Here is a 20228-nt window from a genome sequence, read left to right as displayed (position 1 = left end):
CTGGGAATTGAACTCAGGACCTCTGGAAGAGCAGTCAGTGCTCTTAACCTCTGAGCCATCTCTCCAGCCCAAGTCCTAAGTTCTTAAAACATTCTGCTAGTCTTTGAAAGGTTTGAAGAATACCTATTCATCTGAAATATGTCTCTATAAATTTAGAAAACCTAACTAACGTGACTACAAGCTTGACTATTATAGATGACTATCTATTAACCCATATTTCTTAGTTATACATTACATTTTTAAATGAGCTGCACAAATACAATACTTTAATCAAGAGCAGAAATATACATATAAACCAAGACCCATACCAATGCTAAGTATTCATCTCTATAGCATATCACCCTTTAAAGGTAAATAAACATTTATAAACAATCATTTGGGGAATTTGGGCATTGTTGTCTAGACTACCTTTTGCTAATTGGGGTGCTGTTAATCAGGCCTTTCATGGGGTATCCTCTGTGCTAGGTCCATCTTAGCCAGCAGTCCTGAAGCTATCATAGATGTCGGACTATCTGGGCCATTGGCCATCACCACGAGGCGGTGGCCTACCGGTAAGGTTCTGGCTGGCAGCTGGTGGCTTTCTCCTTCAATAGCTACATAGCACCTCTCTGACTCCGCCTATTCTCTTTGTCTCTGTCTCTTCTAGCCTGGCTATATTCTGCCTTTCCATAGGCCAAAGCTGCTTCTTTATTAACCAATGGTAATAAAACATAGTCACAGCATATAGAGGGAAATCCTATATTAACTGCCTATGCCCCTGTGTCTGTATCCCAGTTCCTAGGTGTGGTATGGTCTTTTCACTTGTATCAGTTACTTTTCTCTTCATTATAAAATACCTGACAGACCAGCTTAAGGGAAGATACGTTTGTTTTGGCTCATGCACTAAGAGGATCCATCATGGTGGGAAAAGATGTGGAGTTCATGGTGTGAGTGTAGAGCTGGTCCCGTTACCTCATATTCTGTTTCTGTCAGGAGAGGATGGGGATGTTGGCACTTATGGGGCTTCTTCTTTTCTCCCTTTTCTTCAGTTCAGGCACCATGGAATGGTGCCACCCATAAAAGTGTTGGTTTTCTGTCCTCAGTTAAGCCTCTCTGGAATTGGCCTCAAAGACACATACAGAAGTGTCCTAGATGCTTCCAAATCTAGTCAAATTGACAGCGATGGTTGACATTGTTCACAAGAGTCTCCAGTTGGTATTCAGGTCCGTTTTGGTGCAGTATGACAGGGAGTCAGAAGTCTTAAGAAAATGATGCCATGTTTTTGGCAAACACTATTCTCTGTTGTATGACAGGATGTGATGAAAAAAGCAGAAACACATTTTTTTTTTTTTTTTTTTTTTTTAAAAAGCAAGCTTGAATGGAAACCCTATTCCCAACCCTGGCCAACTGCCTCCATCTCACAGAAGCAGGAGAGAGCTCAGGTCCTCGGGTATTGGTTAGGTAATTGAGACATTCATTCAGCCTCAAGCACAGTCAAAGACATCTAAATCTGAATGAAGGACAGTTAGGGGCCTGTCCTAATGGCAGAGTTAAGAGAGTAGCCGCCTGTATTGATCAAGAGTTGGAAAGTAGGGGCTGGAGAGATGGCTCAGAGGTTAAGAGCAATGGCTGTTCTTCCAGAGGTCCTGAGTTCAATTCCCAGCAACCACATGGTGGCTCATGACCATCTGTACTGAGATCTGGCACCCTGCTCTGGTGTGCGGGCATACATCGAGGCAGAATGTTGTATACATAATAAATAAATAAATCTTTAAAAAAAAAGAGTTGGAAAGTAGAAACTGTTACTTGGAGGACATGTGGAAAAGCCTGTCGTCTGTAGGACAGTTTGGCCACATGGAAAGTGTGAAAGTGAGTAACGCTAGAGAACTAACCACAAGATGCTCTTCTCAAAACCTGACCCCTGGAAGTGGTACCATCAAAAACTAATGTGGATCCAGTGTGGGTGCTTGGTTGTAATGCCCGCAGCTTGGGGTGCTGAAGAAGGGGGCAGTCACAAGGACCAGGCCAACCAAGGGTGCATAGGAAGCCTTTGTCTCAAAAAAAAAACCAACAACAAAAGATGACATCTATGTTTTCTGTGGTTTATATTAGAGCACTCCAGTCCGACACCAACAAAGAGGGGAGGGGATGTGAGATACATAAGCATTGGCAGTGTGAAGTTGAAGACAACGCGTTTGCTATGGTGTCACGCCTGCTCTATTGGAGATGCCACATAACAGGCAAAGCCGTGCACAGGAGGCTCCTGTAGTTTGCTTATAGTACACGCTAACAGTTTTTGCAGATGGGAAGGTGTGTTGATTATCATGGAGAGAGATTTTATGAGGTATTTTATTTTATGGTAAAGGGCTCAAATGGTTCCGCACAGACTTCTCATAGTTAAAATAAAATAAATGAACTCTTATGTAGTGTGCATGTGTAAGTGGCTACTGGGATTTTGGTTTATTTTTGTCTTTTCTCTGATTCTCCCCTCCCTCCTGCGCCTCCTTTAAGAAAAACACATCTCCCAGGACTTGCTTAAGCAGTTGAATTTAATGACATCTGTTGCTGTTTTGACACAGGGAAGAGCATGGAGGAGATTAAGAAGGTGTTGCTGTTGGTGCTGGGCTGTGCTGTTCAGGTAGGGCTGCTCGGTGGCTGGGGAGGGTTCCGGGTGGCCAGTCTGTCATTACGGGAGTTGGTAGGACACAGTGTGGCACCGTCTGTAGTGCCAGGCATCTTGAGGTACAGACCTCCTCAGGCCAGGATAGCATTCTGTGTGCTCGCTACAACTTGTGGGCAAGATCTCAGGCACCTGTTTTCCTAACTAGGTTTTACTGAGCTGCTTTCACGCTCTGTTCTTCACAATTGTCGCTCACGCTGTCCAGCTGTGGTGGCAGGGCTGAGGAACTGTGACAGAGGCCAGGAAATTGAAAACTGTCAGCATCTGGTTGGATGAAGTGACACACACCCGTGATCTTAGCACTTGGGGGCTGAGGCAGGAGAACTGTGAATTTGAGGGTTACCTAGAGGACAGAGACCTTGTCTCAAACAATGAAGAGGACTGGTGCAAGTTTACTAACAAGGCACTTGCCTGGCCTGCATAAAAGCCTGGGTTCTGTCCCTGGTGCCACCAAGCAAACATAGTTGCCCTCTGGCCCTTTGTGGTGCTTGCCCTTGCCCTGAGTCAGGTGTGTTCCCTTTACTTGTGAAGACCTTGTATGAAGCAAGCAATTCTGTGTCCCACCTAAGTTCTCACCTGGGAGGGATCAAAGGCAAGTTTCAGAAACTAGTCAGTCTCCTGTATGTGGTCAGAGGAGCTCTATGTAGTCTTAGTCTGAGGGGGGTACAAGGTCCCCAGGCTCCAGTGGGTGTGTTGACTACCCAGGTTTTCTGTACCTGGACAAATGCTTCCATCAACTTGTGTAAACCCTTCACAGTGTGAGAGAAAAGAGGAGTTCATTGAGAGAATCAAACAGCTGGACATCGAGACCCAGGCTGGCATTGTGGCTCACATCCAGGAGGTAAGCATGGGGGTGGGGTGGCTGTGGATCTGGGGTTATAGCAAGAAGTGACATCTCCATAGTGGAAAAGTTTGAGGACTGCATCACCGTGAATGGTGCTGCTAATTTTAGGTTTCATAACACCACAGACACATTGATTCTGTTTGGAAAGGTAGCCACCAGCAAGCTAAAATAAAATAGAGGTTTTAAAAAAAAATCAACACTTCAATCAAGTCATCTTCTGCCTGCTTCTTCTTGCCTTATATGGACTCAGACTATTTTTAAGAGCTGTCAAATGGTTTAGGCTCAGAATTTGATTTATTGGCCCTGAAAATGTATTCTGGCAAATGTCATCCCGCACTGAACAGTTGATCTTTATAGAGAGTCTCCACTGCTGTCAGCGATACACAAGGAAACAAGCTGCCACCAAGTGAGATGTCAGAGCCAGCAGACCCTGAGAACACTGCCTCAGGAGGCCTCTATGTGGTCACTGCCATGGGGATGGACAAGGCAGACCTTCCTGTTCCTCTGCCTAAGGTTGACTGAGATGGTGTCAGCCAAAAAGGTGGCTTCATGTGTGGTAGATGTTCACCGGGGATGTCCTGGTGCTCAGTGCCTTGTTTGGGCTCAGCACACGCTCTAATTAGACAAGGTAGATAAATGCAGAACTGGGAACATGCAAGAGCCGTTGTGCAATTAAAAGAGGCACCAGGCACAGGGCTTTCCTGGTAGGTGCTGGCGACATGTCTGTGGCTGGGATACCTGGCTCCCACGGTGGCTGGGGCACTGCAGGGTTCAGGGTTTGAAGTATGAGGTAGAAGCCACTTGTGGCATGCAGTAGGAGGAGGCCCAGAAAAGCTGACATAGGAGAAAGTGTTTAATAAATATTCTCACCCATTACTATGCTCCTTTGAGTTTAAGAAGTAGTCTGCCTTTCAGTTTCCTTGTGGGTATTGTGTTTTGCAAATATGTGTGTCTAGGGACAGACTTAGGTCATTGAAATTTGTGAGTTCTTTACCACTCACTGCCCAGACTGCAGGATATTAAAAAAGAAAAAGAAATATACAACCAAAGATGCCTGTGTAAACTAGCAAATTTGACAGCTAGCGTAGGAATTCACTGGGTGCCTCCTAAAAGCTCCCATGCTCAGGATCTGCTATAGAACTGCTTGTTTAGACTCAAGGGAGGGGGAGAATGGGCCTGAAGTTAAAAACTCAGGTGACCACGTGCCACGGGCTTGGAGACCCTGCAGCCATCCACAGTGACATTGAGACTCAGGGTTTCCCCATCCCTGGCCTAGATCAGGTTGGGGACTTGCTTCAGATCCTGACTGCAAGATACCATGGGGTAAGATTCCTCCTCGTTCAGACATCTGAGTGCTTCTGCCGTAGACACCTCTTTTCCTGGTTTTGCTGTCCCCTTGAGACCCATCCGTTATGCTATCTCTCTCCTAACAATGAGAGGATAGCAGCTCAGCAGATCCTCAGCTCTCTGCGTAGGAGAGTGGTAAAGCCAGGCTGCCCTCTGTGGTCTGTGGGAATGAGGCTCGGACCTCAAGATTGCCTAAAACTGTAAATAGCTCCCCCGAAGAAACCTAAGATTGCTATGTACGCACAATTCTGAACTAAGAGGCTTAACATTTTTGTTCTATTTGCATTAGATTTTATTTTAAGAAATAAGCTAAGAGCTATTCCTCATCCACGCACTGAAAACTCACCTTCTCTGTGTTGTGAGTTCGCGCAGCTTACAGCATCCCAGAGAATGAGTATCTTGTCATCCAAGGACAGGACTTAAGGAGCCCCCTCTGTTGGGCATGGGGAATTTATCAGTGAGGGCTTAATCACGTCTGGGGAGTAAATTGCTGTTCCTGGTGTGGGAATGAGGTGTAGAGTGGGCCCTGGGCTCTGCCGGGGTCACACCCCACATGGCCCTGGGCATTCAGGAATACCAGGACCACGCATAGCAGCCTCTGCAATCCTAGGCCGTGTTCCCACAGGTGACCCACAACCAGGAGAATGTGTTTGACCTGCAGTGGCTGGAGTTGCCAGATGTGGCCCCCGAGGAGCTGGAGGCCCTCTCCAGAAACATGGTGTTCCACCTCCGCAGACTCATCGACGAACGGGACGAGTGCACCGAGGTGTGCTTGTGGGACAGCTGTGGCTGGCAGAGTGGGTCCCTGAGGCGGCCTTTCTCCTTCTGCTTCCCTCTCTGTCTCTGGTCCGAATTCCTCCCGGCCTGCTGGTCAGGGTCTCTAGGGTGGGATGTCAGTATTCCCCCAGGGTATAGCCCCTGTGGTGAACAGCCTCAGCAGAGATGCCCACAGGAAGACAGAGGCTGACCAGGGTTCCTAACACGGGTGGGTTCTGCTCCTGCTCTGTAAACATGTAGCATCTTGTCCCTCCTGATTCTCAGTCTTTTGTCTCGGTGGTTCTTCACTGAATCTGGGCCTGGACACTGGGCCAGTCTGGGGAGCAGCAGTGACCCCGAATATGTCTGTCTTCTCCCTGTCCTTGTGCAGCTGATTGTGGACCTGACACAAGAGAGGGACTACCTCCAGGCGCAGCACCCTCCCAGCCCCGGCAAGTTCTCCAGTCCAGACTCCACACCAAGCCCCACCAGTAGCCTGTCTAGCGAAGACAAGCAGCACCTGGCTGTTGAGCTGGCTGACACTAAGGCCAGGCTGCGGCGCGTCAGGCAGGAACTGTGAGTCCTGCCGTTTCCCCCTCTTCTGTGGTATGAACCTAGCATGGTTCTTCTCAGGTACTTTGCTTGCGTGTGTGGTGTTATGGGATAGCTCAGCTGGCGGGGCTGCTCTGAGCTTGTGGCTGAAGGCTCATCACCAGCCTTCTACAGGCCTGCACTTGTAGGGAGGGCTTCCTGGTGCTTAGGATTCAGCCAGGCTGCCTATCAAAGTAGACTGCCGCTCATGCAGACTCAGTTTAGGGCCAGGATGAACAGATTGTTTTCTTGGCTTTCTTGGTTCTTTCCCGTTTTCTTCAAGTTGTGAATGTCGCTTGTCCATCTGGGGAGTTGCTCAGCCTTACCTCTCCATGTCTGGCCTCAGAGCTACCTGTGGACTCACAGAGCTGTGGCTAGGCTCTGTCTGTCTTGTTCACTTAGGGGGTAATAGGTGGTTGGTTATTAGGCCCAGTTTAAGGGTGCTTTTTAGAAACCCAAGAGTTTTGATCTTGAGAGGTGGCCTAGTGGGTACAGTGCCTGCAGAGTTTGGGATCTCAGCACCCACATAACAGCACATCTGTAACCCTGTACTGGGGGTGAGGACAGAAGGGTCCCCAGGGCTTGCTGGCTAGCTAGTCTAGCTGAAACACAAGTTCCTGTTTTAATGAGAGACTCTGTCTCAAGAAAATGATATGGAGGGCATAGAGAAAGACATGGACTATCAAATCTATAAATACTACATGCACTTGCACAAGTGAATGTACACACATGTGGGTATGCACGTGTGTGTACTAGCATACAGAATACATGTCAGGAATATTTTCACAGGCCCCTAGAAGCCTGTGTGCCCTCCTTTTCCCTCTGTGGTCCTAGAAGTAGCAGCCTGTTCCCCTGAGCCTGCCAAGAAACATCCTCCCCTTCACTCTCTCCTAATCACCCGTGCAGGGAGGAGAAGACGGAGCAGCTTGCAGATACCAGACACGAGGTGGACCAGCTGGTCCTGGAGCTTCAGAAGGCCAAGCAAGATGTAAGCACAAGGCCTGGGCTGAGGCTGGGGTTCCCCAGTAACCGGTCCCAGGGGGTCACGAGTGTAGCACGGGATTTGTCCAGCAGAGCGTTCACAGTTGTTGTCCTGAGAGCTTTCTCAGGATGCCAACCGTGTGTGTTAGTGAAAGTGTGGGAGACCCTGCAGGGCGCATGGACATGGAGCTCCTTGGCCATCAGGAGATCCCGGGCTGTAGGGATTGGATCCTCAAATGAGTGTCTTAAGCTGGGGTTTCACCTTCTTGCGCCTACAGAATATTCAGCTCGCTGCTGATGCCCGCTCAGCCCGGGCCTATCGGGATGAGCTGGACTCGCTGAGGGAAAAGGCGAACCGTGTGGAGAGGCTGGAGATGGAACTGATACGCTGCAAGGAGAAGCTGCACGATGTGGACTTTTACAAGGCTCGCATGGAGGTGAGTGGCCACCCTCGAGACAGAGTGAGGTGGCCAGACAGGCTTCCGTGCACTGCTGTTGGGCACAGTCACCAAGCATGTGTCCTTGGAGGATCTGAGGAGAGAGCAGCGGCCGCTGTCTGCACAGCCCACCTGCCTGGGTCCTTTCTGGGGTCTCCCTTGAGCCCTTCTCTCATCTCCAGATGTTGGGTGGGTGAGGGGAATGGGGTCGACTGATAAACAGCCGTGCTTTGTAGAGTTTTCTTTCTCCACTTTATGACTGTCCTGGGGTTTTTATTACTGTGGTAGACACCGTAACCAAAAGGAACTTGGGGAGGAAAGGGTTTATGTTACATTGCGGCTTACAGTTCATCGTTGATGGAAGTCAGGACAGGAACCTGAAGCAGGAGCTGATGGAGAAGCCCTGGCTTCCTCAGCTCAGGCACCACCCACAACAGCCCTCTTAGATCAATCTCTAATTAAGATGATGAACCGTAAACTCAGCTTTAAGCCATTTTTGGAGGCTTTTTTTTAGTTGAGATTCCATTTTCCCAAATGCCTCTCGCTTGTGTCAAGTTGACATCAAACCAATCGTCATAATAACATGATGATGACTTCTGTCTGTGGTTTTGTTTTGGTTTTTGTTTGTTTGGTTTGTTTCTTAAGGCTTGCAGTTTCTGGGCTGTTTGCTAGGCCTCAGTGTCCACCAATCCATAAAATAAAAATACTGCTTCCTAATGAAGTTTTAAAAATGAGCCATGTGGAATGCAGGTCCCCTCGTCTACCCCGAGGCAGTGGAGGCCCTGCCGGCTGTTAGCATTACTTTACTCATTGCGTTTGTAAGTGCGGGCACACACAGCGTATGTGTGGAGATCAGGGTGACCTTCCGGCATCTGCCTCTTGTTGAGGTAGAGAGAGTCCTTCCTGTGGTTATGCTGCTGTATTCTCCAGGCCAGCCGGGTGCCTGTGCCCCTGCACTCCTCAGGCTGCCCGGGTGCCCCTGCCCCTGCATCTCCCCAGGCAGGCTGGTCTGCGAGCCTCCATCCTGTTCTCTCATTTCTGCTTCCCACATCACTGTAGGAGTCTCGTAACAACCAATGTGTGCCACCATGTCTAGCCTTTTGAATTTTTTTTGAAAGATTAACCTTACTTTTAATGGTGTATGGGGGGGGCTGTGTGCATGCATGTGCGGGTGTCCACAGAGGTCAGAGGTTAGCAGTAGTTATGAGCTGCTCTATGGAGACAGGTGCTGGGGACTAAATGTTAACCACTGAGCTGCCCTTCCGCCCCCTTGTGTCTAGTTTTAATGTAGGTTCCAGGGATTGCACTTGATTTGTCAACCTTACATAGCAAATGCCTTTACCACTGGGCTATCTCCCTCCTCCCCCCAACTTGAGAATGGGTTTTGCCTCCCTGCTCACACTGGCTCCAGCTGTCCTGCCTGAACTTGGATAGCTTCTGGGGTCACTGAGCACAGGTCTAGCAGCCCTCTGTCATCCCTGCTGTGGGACTTCCCTTTCCTGCTGGCACACTCGCCCTTCTGCTGCAGCCAGGGTTGCTGAGGTGAGCCCTAGAGGATATGGCTGAGCACTGCTTCTCAGACCCGCTCAGGGAGTGTCCCCTTGAGGAATGTCCGTAGCTGGATGACTCACCCTCCTCCCTGCTAAGAAGACACCTTAGATGCTGGGCAAGGAGCTAGAGCAGAGGCCCTGGCCTTCCTTTGTCCTGGGAACATGGCTTACTGCCTCAGCCCATGTTGAGAGGTGTACACTCGGGCCCGGGGCTCCAGGTGGAGAGTGTGTCCCAGTTGGGCTTTGTTGCTTGTTCTGATGCCACAGACACAGTCTTGTACAGGTTTCCCAAACTGCCGTCTCTGCAACTACTCCTGAAGTTGGGACTTTAAAAGGTCCCCAGACAGGGTCAGGAGTACAATGTGATGGGCAGGACTCACGCAGATCCCAGAGGTGGGCAGATCCCAGATCCAGACTCCACATTCATTTCTGCATTGTCCCAATATTCTGCCGTGAACATGCAGATAAGCTACTGTGTTAGGAGCTGCTCCTGCTGCTGCTGCTGATGGTGATGATGATGATGATGGTGCTGATGGTGATGATGATGATGATGATGCTGATGGTGATGATGATGCAGGAGTCCTGGTCTCTGCAGCAGGGCGAATCTAGACATTGAATGAGGTTTGCAGGATGTCTCTTTCCACCCATGTTCTCACCACCTGACTCAACTGAATACAGTAACACTTTCTATATTATTAATTCCTTAAGTTATGAAGTAGTTTTGTTAATAGTAAGAAGGAATGCATTTGTCTACGTGAGACCTTGCAGGGCAAGTGTGCATGGGTTGTAGAAAATGGGGTCAGAGCTTCCTGGTGAATTGTGCCTCAGAGAAGTTTGTACATCTGTGCAACATGGCCCCAGAACTCAGGTAATGGTGGAACACACAGCATTTGGATGCTCCTTGGATTGGAGAATTCCCAGCAGCAAGTGTGAGCTGCCTTTACCCTTGGAGAACGTGAAAAACAGTTGTGATACCTTCTTTGTCCTTTCCACACTTGGCACACTTTGGTGTGAGTTTGACTTTGCCCTGTGGTGACATTGAACAATATGGAGACAGCCTTGGGAATGACAGGGACACTGCCAGTCCCCTCCTAAAGCTCCATGTCCGGTGAGAAGCAGGTAAGTAAGCCTGCAGTCAGGTTGTGGTGTCCGAGTGCTACGCAGGTGCTGTACAGAGAGCCCCCCTCAGGACACGGGCCAAAATCAGAAATGCTTTCCTGGGAGGCCACAGGAAAAAGAAGAGCCTGAGATGATGGGGAGCAGTTCCAAGTTGGGGGTACCATGCAGAGGAGTCAAATTCTGAGAAGCCCGAGAAAGCAACCAGCAGGGCAATCAGTACCTGGGATGAGGTCAGGGTTTTATGCAGTCCTGGTGTGTCCATGGTGGACAATGCAAAGGGAACTTGGAGGCTTTTGGCGGCCCAGCCAGCCAAGGTATGCAGAGTGTACCATCCTTGTTCAATGTCTAGTATAGGCTGAGTTTCTCTGTTTCCCAGCGTCACTCCCAAATAACCACACAGAGACTTGCTATTAATTATAGATGGTGGGTCACTAGCTTAGGCTTGTCTCTGGCCAGCTCTTACAACTCAGACTAACCCATTTCTATTAATCTGTGTGCTGCCCCGAGGCTGGTTTGCTTCATCTATGAACTTCCCATGGTGCTTCTGGCTTGAGACTCCTCAGACTTTTCCCTTCTTTCCAACAATCTCTCTGCCCTGAAAGTTCTGCTTAGCCTGTTAACTTTTTATTAACAATGGGAGCCACTCATTTTCACAGTGTACAAAAGGATTATTCCCCAGCAGTCTAGCGGGTGGAATGCTGGTGTCTATCTCAGAAGCTCCTTTGGGCTGACACTTAAGCTTCTCCCTGCTTTCCTGAGTCCCACCAGAAAGGCCTTTCTGGAAAGGAGCCTGGTTTCGTGCTGCTGATGGATACATATTCTCAGCATCTGGAACAGTCCTGACACACACCAGGAGCTGAAGAATCATACTACCAGAATCTTTCTTGGGTGGTGCTGCATTTGCAGACCTGGTAACCACTGTACTTTCTGTAGACATAGGCTGTTCCCAGCCCCCACGGGCCTGTGCACCAGTGTGCTTTGGCCCTAAGGTCAAGTGTGGCTTGGAGACTTTGGGTAGTTTGCTTTCCCTGAAGGTCCTGGTATTGTCTGGGCCTTCAGGGATTGAGGTAACTGTCCCTCCATCAGAGGACTGGGCCTGGGCCCACCAGCACCTCTGATGGAAGAAGGGATAGTAGGGTTTGTCATCCAAAGAAATAGTGAGCTCCAGGTTCAGTGAGAGACTGTCTCAAGTGAATACGGAGAAAAACAGAGGACAGCCAGCATTCTCTGTCTCTCTCTGTCTCTCTCTGTCTCTCTCTGTCTCTGTCTCTGTCTCTCTCTCTCTCACACACACACACACACACAGAGAGAGACAGAGACAGAGAGAGACAGAGAGACAGACCGTTTAACTAAATGGAGAAAGGGGCCATTAACCCTTTGAATAGGTGCATACCTGGTTGGCCACATCAACTTAATTATGAAACAGAAATGCTAGTTTGAAGCTATGAAACACCTTCCTTCCCTGCATCTTAGCTCTTCTTCTCAAGCTGTGGCCTGAATCAGCTGAGGGACCTGTTAAAGAACACACATTTCAGACTGGAGAGACAGCTAAACAGTGATTAAGAGCACTGGCTGATCTTCAGAGGCCCCAGGTTCAATTCTCAGCATCTACATGGCAGCTAACCCCGTCTAACCCTAGTTCCAGGGTATTCAATGGTTTCTTCTGGCCTCTCTGGTATGTGGTGCCCCAATATTAATACAGGCAAAACACTCATATAAAATAAACGTACACATTCATCTTCAAAGGTGAGGGTTAGTAATGACTCAGTTGGTAACATGCTGCTCCACGTAGGAGGGCCTGAGTTTGGACTGCTCCTGTGATCCCAGCACTGGGGAGGCAGGTATAGGAGGGTCCCGTTTTAGTATGTTTTTAAAATAAAGTAAAAAAGTCACTGAGGAGACGCTTAGCTCCAACCTCTGGCCTGCTTGACCTGTGGATTTCCATTCTCCAACATGCACAAATGACAGGCGTATGCTACCATAATACTTTGCTACAGAGGCTCTCGGCTGCAGGGTGCTCACTTCCATAGGCGAGAATTACAGAACTTAATACCTGTCTGTGGTCTGCTCTGTTCCTGCGGGCTTCCAACCCTGGGTGTGGATTCTACCTTACATAGCAACAGGCATAAGATCTTTGGGAACCCCTGCACCCAGTGAAAGAAACCATTGCTGTGTAGAGATTTTTTTGCTGTAGAGAGAATGCAGGGAGAAGCCAGAGGGTCACTCTCCTTGGGACTGGAATGGATCAAGTTAGTTATGATGGGCAGGTGAGCAAGCTCCTCTAAGTGAGAGTCTGGCTTGCTTAGCTGTCACATTCACACCAGCTGTCCCCATTTGTGACCCTTTTCGGTAACGGTGGGGGGTGACTGAGTCATCCTTTCTGATGGATGATGATGAAGGGCACACCCGTGCAGATGCCCAGAAGAAGAACCTGTCGGTGCTGGTGGAGGAGGAGGAGGAGGAGGTGAGGAAGAGCTCGGGTCCGAGGGCCATAGCAAATTGGATTTCATGAGTAAAATCTGGATCACAGATTTACAGTTTGTTCTTAAACTGCAACAGCGTTTCTGTGGTTCCTGGTCTAGTTCTCAGAAGGGTGGAAACTGCATCCAGGGAGCAGTGTAACCATGCTGGAGAAGGGAAAAGGTGTGGAATGGGTACATAGCTGGCCCCTGTGCTTCCCTTTGAAAACAGTGGTCCTCAGGGCCGCTGCCTGGGGCAAGAGGGTCTCAGTCAGGGTTGTAGGGTAGTGATACAGCCTGGGAGGTTTTTCAGTATTTCCTGATTGGCTTAGAATTTCTGCCTAAGGGGCTGGAGAGATGGTTTAAGTGGTTAAGAGTACTGGTCCTGAGTTCAATTCCCAGCACCCACATGGTCATTCACAACCATCTATAATGAGATCTACTGCCCTCTCCTGGTGTGCAGGCGTATATGAAGGCAGAATACTATATACATAACAATAAATATTTTTTTTTAATTCTGCATAAAGCAGAAGGCAGCCGATCAGATGCTGTGTGCATCTTGAGCACAGTGGCCGTGGTCTTCCCTGTGCTGTGTAGATGCACAGCTCTCTAGGAAGTGCTAGTTTCGAACTAATCAGAGGGGGCAGAGACCCAGCCGTACACTGTTCTGCCAAGTGCTGGGCAAGTCTTGTCCTGTTACGGAAGGAGGAGTGTGTCTTGCCCTGGCCTCCCAGGCACAGAGGCATGCCTGCAGCAAGCTTATTCTAGCCAGCCCTTCCCTGCAGAGAAGCCCAAGTGGAGATAAAAGTCCTGGAACAGGTCTTGCAGGGAAGCGGCAGCCAGAGAGATGGGTGGGTCACTGGCAAGGCCCTGGTCCTTAGGAGCTGAGTTAATGACCAGTTCCAACGTGTTTCTTTCCTATAAACCCCATTCTGAGATCACACCTCTAAGATGACAGTAGGGGGGGCAGGGTCAGGAAGGGACAGAATTTAGTCTTTCCTGCCCTGACCCCAGGCTGACTTACTCCCCTGTACCCTGAGGTACCCTGAGGTTCCTAGCTCTTCTAGATGTGTCTGTCACCTTCAGTGGGAGATGCGCCCAGTGCCTTGGGCTTTGGGCTGGACCCTTTCCTGCTTTCAGATCTCCGTCCCATAGGAGCCTCAGTTGATGTGTCCAGAATCACTGTCTGCCCTCCATGCCGGCCTGTGCTGACTGTGGAATTCAGTCATTTTTCTTGCACTCGTGCGGAGTTCACATCCTCTTTTTCTCCTCACCTCACCCCACCAGGATCAGGCCCAGGGGCCCATCATCCCTTAAACCTGCGTTCCCATCTCTCAGCATGTTGCTGTCCTCAGTAGGTATCTGAAGTCTGTGCATGTCTCTAGTTGACCTCTCTTGGCTTGCTCTGGTTGTTCCGGCAGCTGTACACAGAAGCCCTCCCTGAATCTAAACTAGCTATGCTGCTCAGTCCTCTGGCCTACTCCTGGGATGCCCTCTCCAATGGTCCACCATATTCTGTGTGTGTGTGTGTGTGTGTGTGTGTGTGTGTGTGTGTGTGTGTGTGTGTGTGTGTGTGTGTGTGTGTGTGTAAAATTTCATATCACCGGAATGACTCCATGCTCTCCCTTTGTCCAGCACTCAGTGCTGCCCCTGATCCCCCACTGCAGCCACCACCCTGGGCCCCTGCAGCTGACTTCCCAGGTTGTCTGCCTCTCCTGTGCTCATTCATTCAGAAGTTTAGGGCCAGAGTGCAGGGCTGGGTCTGTGAGCTCAGCAAATCCTGTACTTCCCATTTCTTTGATAAGACCCCTTCCCCCGACCCCGCCACTCTGGTTGGTGTGTGAAGTAAGGTATTACTGTGATACATGTTTCTGTGTCTCCTGACCAGACTGTATGCCCAGGCAGATAGTATGTGCCTCTCTGATAGTGAAACCTCTGCCCCAGTGACATTCTCGGCTCACAAGCAGCAAACTGTAGTCTGTAGATTAAACCCAGCCCACCGTTGGCTTTTGTGGGTACAGTTTTATTGGCACACAATGCCCCATCCTCTGGCCCCAACAGAGTATTGCTTTCTGGTCCTTTACGGAGAAGACGTGCAGTGTGGCCTTTAGGTGAGCGGTAGGGACTATAGAACACAGGGACTATAGAGCCTTTAGCTCTAGTGCCACCATACCGTTTAAGGCCCACAGTGACCCTGTGAGGTGTAGCAACCTCCTTTCTCCAGACAACAAAAGGCGACACAGTTGCTAAGCAAGTGGTCTGGGATCGGAATGTGGTTGGCAGTCTCCAGAGCCCTGAGTGGCTGCCAGAGGGGGAGCCTTGTCCATTAGGGAGAAGAAAAGGGGGTAAGGGTGGTGCAGGAGAACTAGAGGTGCTTATGGGGGACCCCAGCCTCCGACAGTTCGTGCCCAACTAAGCAGTCATGTCCTAAGTGAGGAGTGTTAAATCTGAGGGGAACTCATATGCTGGCTGGGCAGTCTTCTGTTCTTTCTGCCTTGGGGTTTCCTTTGTCTCTGTTGATTTCTGGGCACTGTGATGAGACCTGTCAAGTTGAACAGGACAGAGGGGACCTTTGGTTTCTGCTCTGGTCCCTACATTTCTTCAGGTCAGGCCTTGCTTCAGGTGTGCAGGCCTTCAGGGTCAGGGTAGAACATACCCTGCCCATGACTCTCCATGGCAGTGGGGCTAAGAGGGATAGAGACAGGTCAGGAAGGAGCAAGAGGCCTGTTGCCATGGGTCCGGTGGCCCAGCTCTTGCTTCCCTTGGCATCCCTGGGCTTTCTGTTGCAGTAGATGCCAGGAGCCCTGTGTTGCAATCCCAAGCTCACTGGAAAGGAGACTTTTCTTTGACTCCATATCCCTTTCAGTGTTCGTGGGGGGTCATGAGGCACTCTGGGAAACCAGTTAATTTTTGTTGTATGCGTTTGTTTTCCAGTGTTAGGGACAGAGCCCAGGGCTTCATGTATGCTAGGCAAGTCCTCCACTGTTCAGCAACACCCCTAAGCCCTTGCCAAACAATTTTTATGTGTTAACAAGGAGCTGCTTCGTGGGCGAGTGCTGGATTGAACTTTGTCCTTCCCAGGTGTGAAGTGCCTGTGACTGGAGAGCTCGTGAGTCCAGGCATTGTGTAATCAGAGTTGTGTATACAGTATTAACCCACATTTTCACGTAGGCAGTTATCCAGTCTGAGAGTTCCTACAGCCAGAATTCGTGGCAGAAATGGGGTTGGCCCGCTGCCCCCTCAGTTACTCTTTCAAGTCTAACCTTTAGTTAGACAGGACCTTTAGTCTAACCTATGGCTGTATAACCTCCAGCTGCGGGCAGGGCAGGGTTGGACTTGATAACAGCCTCCTGGTTGGAACAGATAGGTGTGCCAGACAGCTGCCCAGAGCCATGGAGTCAGCTTCTCAGCCCTGCAGACTGCTAGTGAAGTTCTTGGCCGTCAGGAGCTTAAGTACAGCGTCTTTCCTGGCTGGTTGCTGTCCTGTGAAGTGGTAGATGTGTAAGGCAGGGTAGATTGTCATTACCTAATACTGGGGACATTGAGCCCAAAGCAGAGGCAGTTTGAAAGGTGTTTAGGTGCTGTCCCTGCCTGTCTTAGTGTCTGAGTCCTTCAAGGGCCACCACATAGGCTACCTCCATCTCCTCTTGCTACAAGACTCAGTGAGCAGAAGTGAAACAGTTCCTTCCCAAGAGTTCCCGAGTTGGGGAAGAGGACTTGACTTAGTGAACAGGATAATGTCGACTCCAAGTCCTCAGAGGGAGTCGTTCAGGATGGATCTTGAAGTCTAAGTAGGAGTTGACGGTGCAGATAGACATACAGCCTGTCTTTTGGTTGTTTACCAAATCTGAATAGTGAGGCTGAAATTGGGGGTGCTGGGTAGACCTTATTAGACACAGGATGGACAGTGACCGCAAAGACCATGCTGGACTTTCTCTGATTCCAGATCCTCCCTGTTCTCTGTCTTATGTCGTTGGTGGCAGCGTTGGCCTCTTACTCACCAGAGGCCCCTGAGAAGCTGAGGGTCATGGAGAAAAGTCTGAGCCCACAGCTTAAATGGGAACTTCAGCCTCAGCCCACAGCAGGCCTGTGACTTGGGCACCTTCTTTCATGTACTGGGTTGTTTCTCCCTCTGTGGGAAGAGACTGGCCCTGCCTGCCCTCTGAGGGGTGCTATGAGGAGCAGCTGAGAGAGAACCAGCCCCAGTGATGCGATCTTTGTTGGCATGGAGACTCTAGAATCAATAAGCTGCATCCCCAGGGCCAGCTTTGATCACACCCATGTCCATGAGTGTTTTCCTCTCCTGGGAAGCTTGGATTCAGGCCTGTGTAGGAGAATGAACACACGGTGGGTAAGGGCAAGCTCCACCCTTGGTCCTTGTTGCAGTCTGTGAGTGGGACAAGCCTTGAGAACCTTCCCCACCGAGGAAGGTGACAGTTCCCGGTGTGTACTGTTAATAAACCGTGAAGATGTGAGAGACATGCAAGCCGCTCCACTCCCACCCCCACTCAGGACAGCAAGGTCTGACAGACATGGCTCATAGACTGGCCTCTTCCTATGATGCCCACAGAGGCCAGTTTCTGCCTGCACCTCTGCTGCGACTTGACTGGCCCTGACTTCGCCCTGGGCTCCCTCCCTCGGCAGTCTCAGCCACCCCCTTCCCTTCCCTTTGTTAAAGGAACCCAGGTCAGAGGTGACCCACACTGTCGTTAGAGTCCACTTTCCAGTGGGGTCCAAGTTGAGGATCATCTGACTGACTGGAAGACCTTGAGGAAGGGCTGCTTTCCCAGAGTTCTCATTATCTGCTGTGCCGGGGAGCAAGCCCTGGGCCTTGTGCAAGCTAGGCACTCGCTCCACGCTGATCTGCACCCCAGCACGATTAAATATTTTCTTCATTTTTGAGCTTTTTTCTTTGAGAGTCTACGTGCCTGGCTTCAAGGGAATGGGTGAGGCTGACAAGGACTGGGTGCAGAGCTTCCCACCATGTGTATCCCTCACCTGGTTGCTTGGCTTCAGGGGCCTGAAAGCACTTTATTTGGAAGTCCTAGGGTCATGACCCTGGCCTTATCTGATGGCTCTCCTGTTGGTGTTTGCTCTTCAGGAACTGAGAGAGGACAACATTATCTTAATCGAGACCAAGGCCATGTTGGAGGAGCAACTGACCGCCTCCCGGGCTCGCAGTGACAAAGTCCACGAGCTAGAGAAAGAGAACCTGCAGCTAAAGTCCAAACTGCATGACTTGGAACTGGTATGAATGAAGCAGGTGCCATGTGCAGAAGCCGTGGTGGGGGTGTAGGAGGGGCGAGCTCCTCTGGTGTGCCAGCTTCTGAGTTTGCTGCCTCCCAGCAGCTTGTGAGTTAAGAGAAGAGCTTGCAGCACTCGGTGCCTTGAGTGAGCACTTAGTGCCCTCAAAACAGCTAGGACCTGACTTAATGTGTTGCTTCTGCAAGAGTGAACACATATTGTCTTTTTCAAGGGTCCTCAATGGCTCTTGAATGGGTTGAGCATTGGCATGTCATCTCGTCACAGCACTTGAGGGTGCAGAGACCTACCTTAGGGCTGACAAGTGTCCTGTCACCAAGTGTCACGTGGCAAAGCACTGTTCCTTGTGTTCCAACGTTCAGAGCGTTCACTGGGACCTTAGAATTTCCTTCTTGACCTACGTGGCCAGGTCAAGGGACTCTCTAGTAGTGCTCCCTGTTGCCTTGGGGCCCTGAGTGGGGGTGTTTGTGTGCAGCTCTCTGTCTGGAAGGAAGCATTGTGTCCTGAGCGGATGGTAGTTGGTACTTCGCGTCTGAGACCAGTTGGCTCCCTCTCCCACGTTGCCTCTTTCTACCCCAGGATCGGGACACAGATAAGAAACGAATCGAGGAGCTGCTAGAAGAAAATATGGTTCTGGAGATCGCCCAGAAGCAGAGCATGAACGAGTCGGCCCACCTGGGCTGGGAGCTGGAGCAGCTGTCCAAGCACGCAGACCTGTCCGATGGTACGTAGCTCCCGGTGCTGGGACCCCACCGAGCCACTGCTCATCCAGGAGCTGAGCCTGTGACTGCCTCTGTGGCTTCTAACAGTCCATCCATTCTCCACGAGTAAATGTGATTTCCTCAAGTACCGTTTGGAGCTGTTTCATTATGGTCATCCCCAGGGGAAACATGAGTGGCCTGGCAGCCCCGATGCCCAGAAGTAAACTCTAAATGAAGTGCTGGGATTTCTGGGTTTTCCATATGGACACTCTGAAGCTTCCAGATCACAGCTCTTTGCTGATGACAGAAAGCCCTGACACCAGAAGTGTCCCCAGTGGTCACTAATCCTTATTATAAATGGACCCTGGATATTATTTGCCCTGTTCATTTGCATAATTGAGCAGGATGGATGCAGCCTCTCCTGTCTCCCTGGTGGGGATGCTAAGTGGCCTCTTCTCCCTAGTCTCTGGCTTTTTATGATCCTTATGATCTTGGGGGAAGGGGAGGGAGGAGAGTCATTCTTCCTGGCTCGCACTGCTGCCCTCTGCCGGTACCCTGAGATAAGCTGTTAGTTATGGGAAGGGTGGGGGACCCCAGTCAGCACTGCAGCAGGAAGCTCAAGCGCCCAGCAAACAATAAGCCAATTCCTGTGTTTGAAAATAGCCACGTTCACCTTTCCCATGCACCCAACTTAACAAGTTAGTATTGACTGAGCACTTGACAGAGCAGGCTTGGGCATTTGGCTTGTTTTAGGTTTGAAAGATAGCAATAAAAATTCCCTGAGAATATGACCGAGGTCATTTCTTCCAGTGCTCCTACCAGCTCTGAACATGAAAGCCTTGCATTAGCTTGTTTCAGTGGACACTGAACTGTCTGCTTTGGTGCCTGTATACCAAGCTGAGGTGCCTGGGAGCCACACAGGGTGGGTGGGAGAAGGCATTGTCTATGGCTCAGAAGTTCAAGTCCACCAAGAAGAACTTCTGCCCCCTGGTGGACTGGAGAAGCAGTGCAGACTTTCAGGGCCAGCTTCAAAGGCCTGGTCAGTTCATACTGCTTGGTGTAGTTTATGAACCCTTTAAGTCAATGGCCATGATAGATTTTTTCTTTTTTTTTTTTTAATTTTAAAAATTAGATTTATTTATACACGTGTGCATACCTGGAAGCAAGGACAGTTTGTGGGAATTGGTTATCTACCACTTGAGGACCCCCAAACCCAGGTCATCAGGCACCTTTACTCCTTGAGCCATCTCACTGACCACATGATTTTGTGTGCATGGGTGTTTTTGCCTGCGTGCATATCTCTGTACTACTTGCATACCTGGGGTGTGTAAATGCAGAGACATTTACCTCATCTCACTGAGACATCTAAAGCAGTGTATTGTCTGACTTTTCTTCAACGTAACTGTGAGGTTGGAAGAAATCTGTCCAGGTTCTAGCCCAGTCTGGCAGCTACAGGCATATATACACAGGCTATCAGGTTCTAGCCCCGGCTGGCAGCCACAGGCATATATACACAGGCTGC

General features: G+C 49.9%; 1 protein-coding gene across 2 annotated transcripts in view; it reads left to right on the top strand.

Moving 5' to 3' along the window:
• Ccdc88c (coiled-coil domain containing 88C) overlaps window positions 1–20228 on the top strand; it is a 127305-nt gene that overhangs the window by 57436 nt on the left and 49641 nt on the right. For both annotated transcript variants that reach the window (XM_013346728.2, XM_026780707.1), the window contains 8 exons: window positions 2559–2617; window positions 3417–3500; window positions 5476–5616; window positions 5998–6182; window positions 7104–7185; window positions 7457–7615; window positions 17845–17991; window positions 18585–18729. In XM_013346728.2, coding sequence (XP_013202182.2) covers window positions 2559–2617; window positions 3417–3500; window positions 5476–5616; window positions 5998–6182; window positions 7104–7185; window positions 7457–7615; window positions 17845–17991; window positions 18585–18729 — 1002 coding nt within the window. The remainder of the gene's footprint in view (window positions 1–2558; window positions 2618–3416; window positions 3501–5475; window positions 5617–5997; window positions 6183–7103; window positions 7186–7456; window positions 7616–17844; window positions 17992–18584; window positions 18730–20228) is intronic.

The sequence above is a fragment of the Microtus ochrogaster genome, chromosome 1 (assembly GCF_000317375.1).
Source record: "Microtus ochrogaster isolate Prairie Vole_2 chromosome 1, MicOch1.0, whole genome shotgun sequence".
Taxonomy (NCBI): Eukaryota; Metazoa; Chordata; class Mammalia; order Rodentia; family Cricetidae; genus Microtus; species Microtus ochrogaster.
Note: the sequence above shows the minus strand (reverse complement) of the source record. Positions and strands in the feature narration are given on the sequence as shown.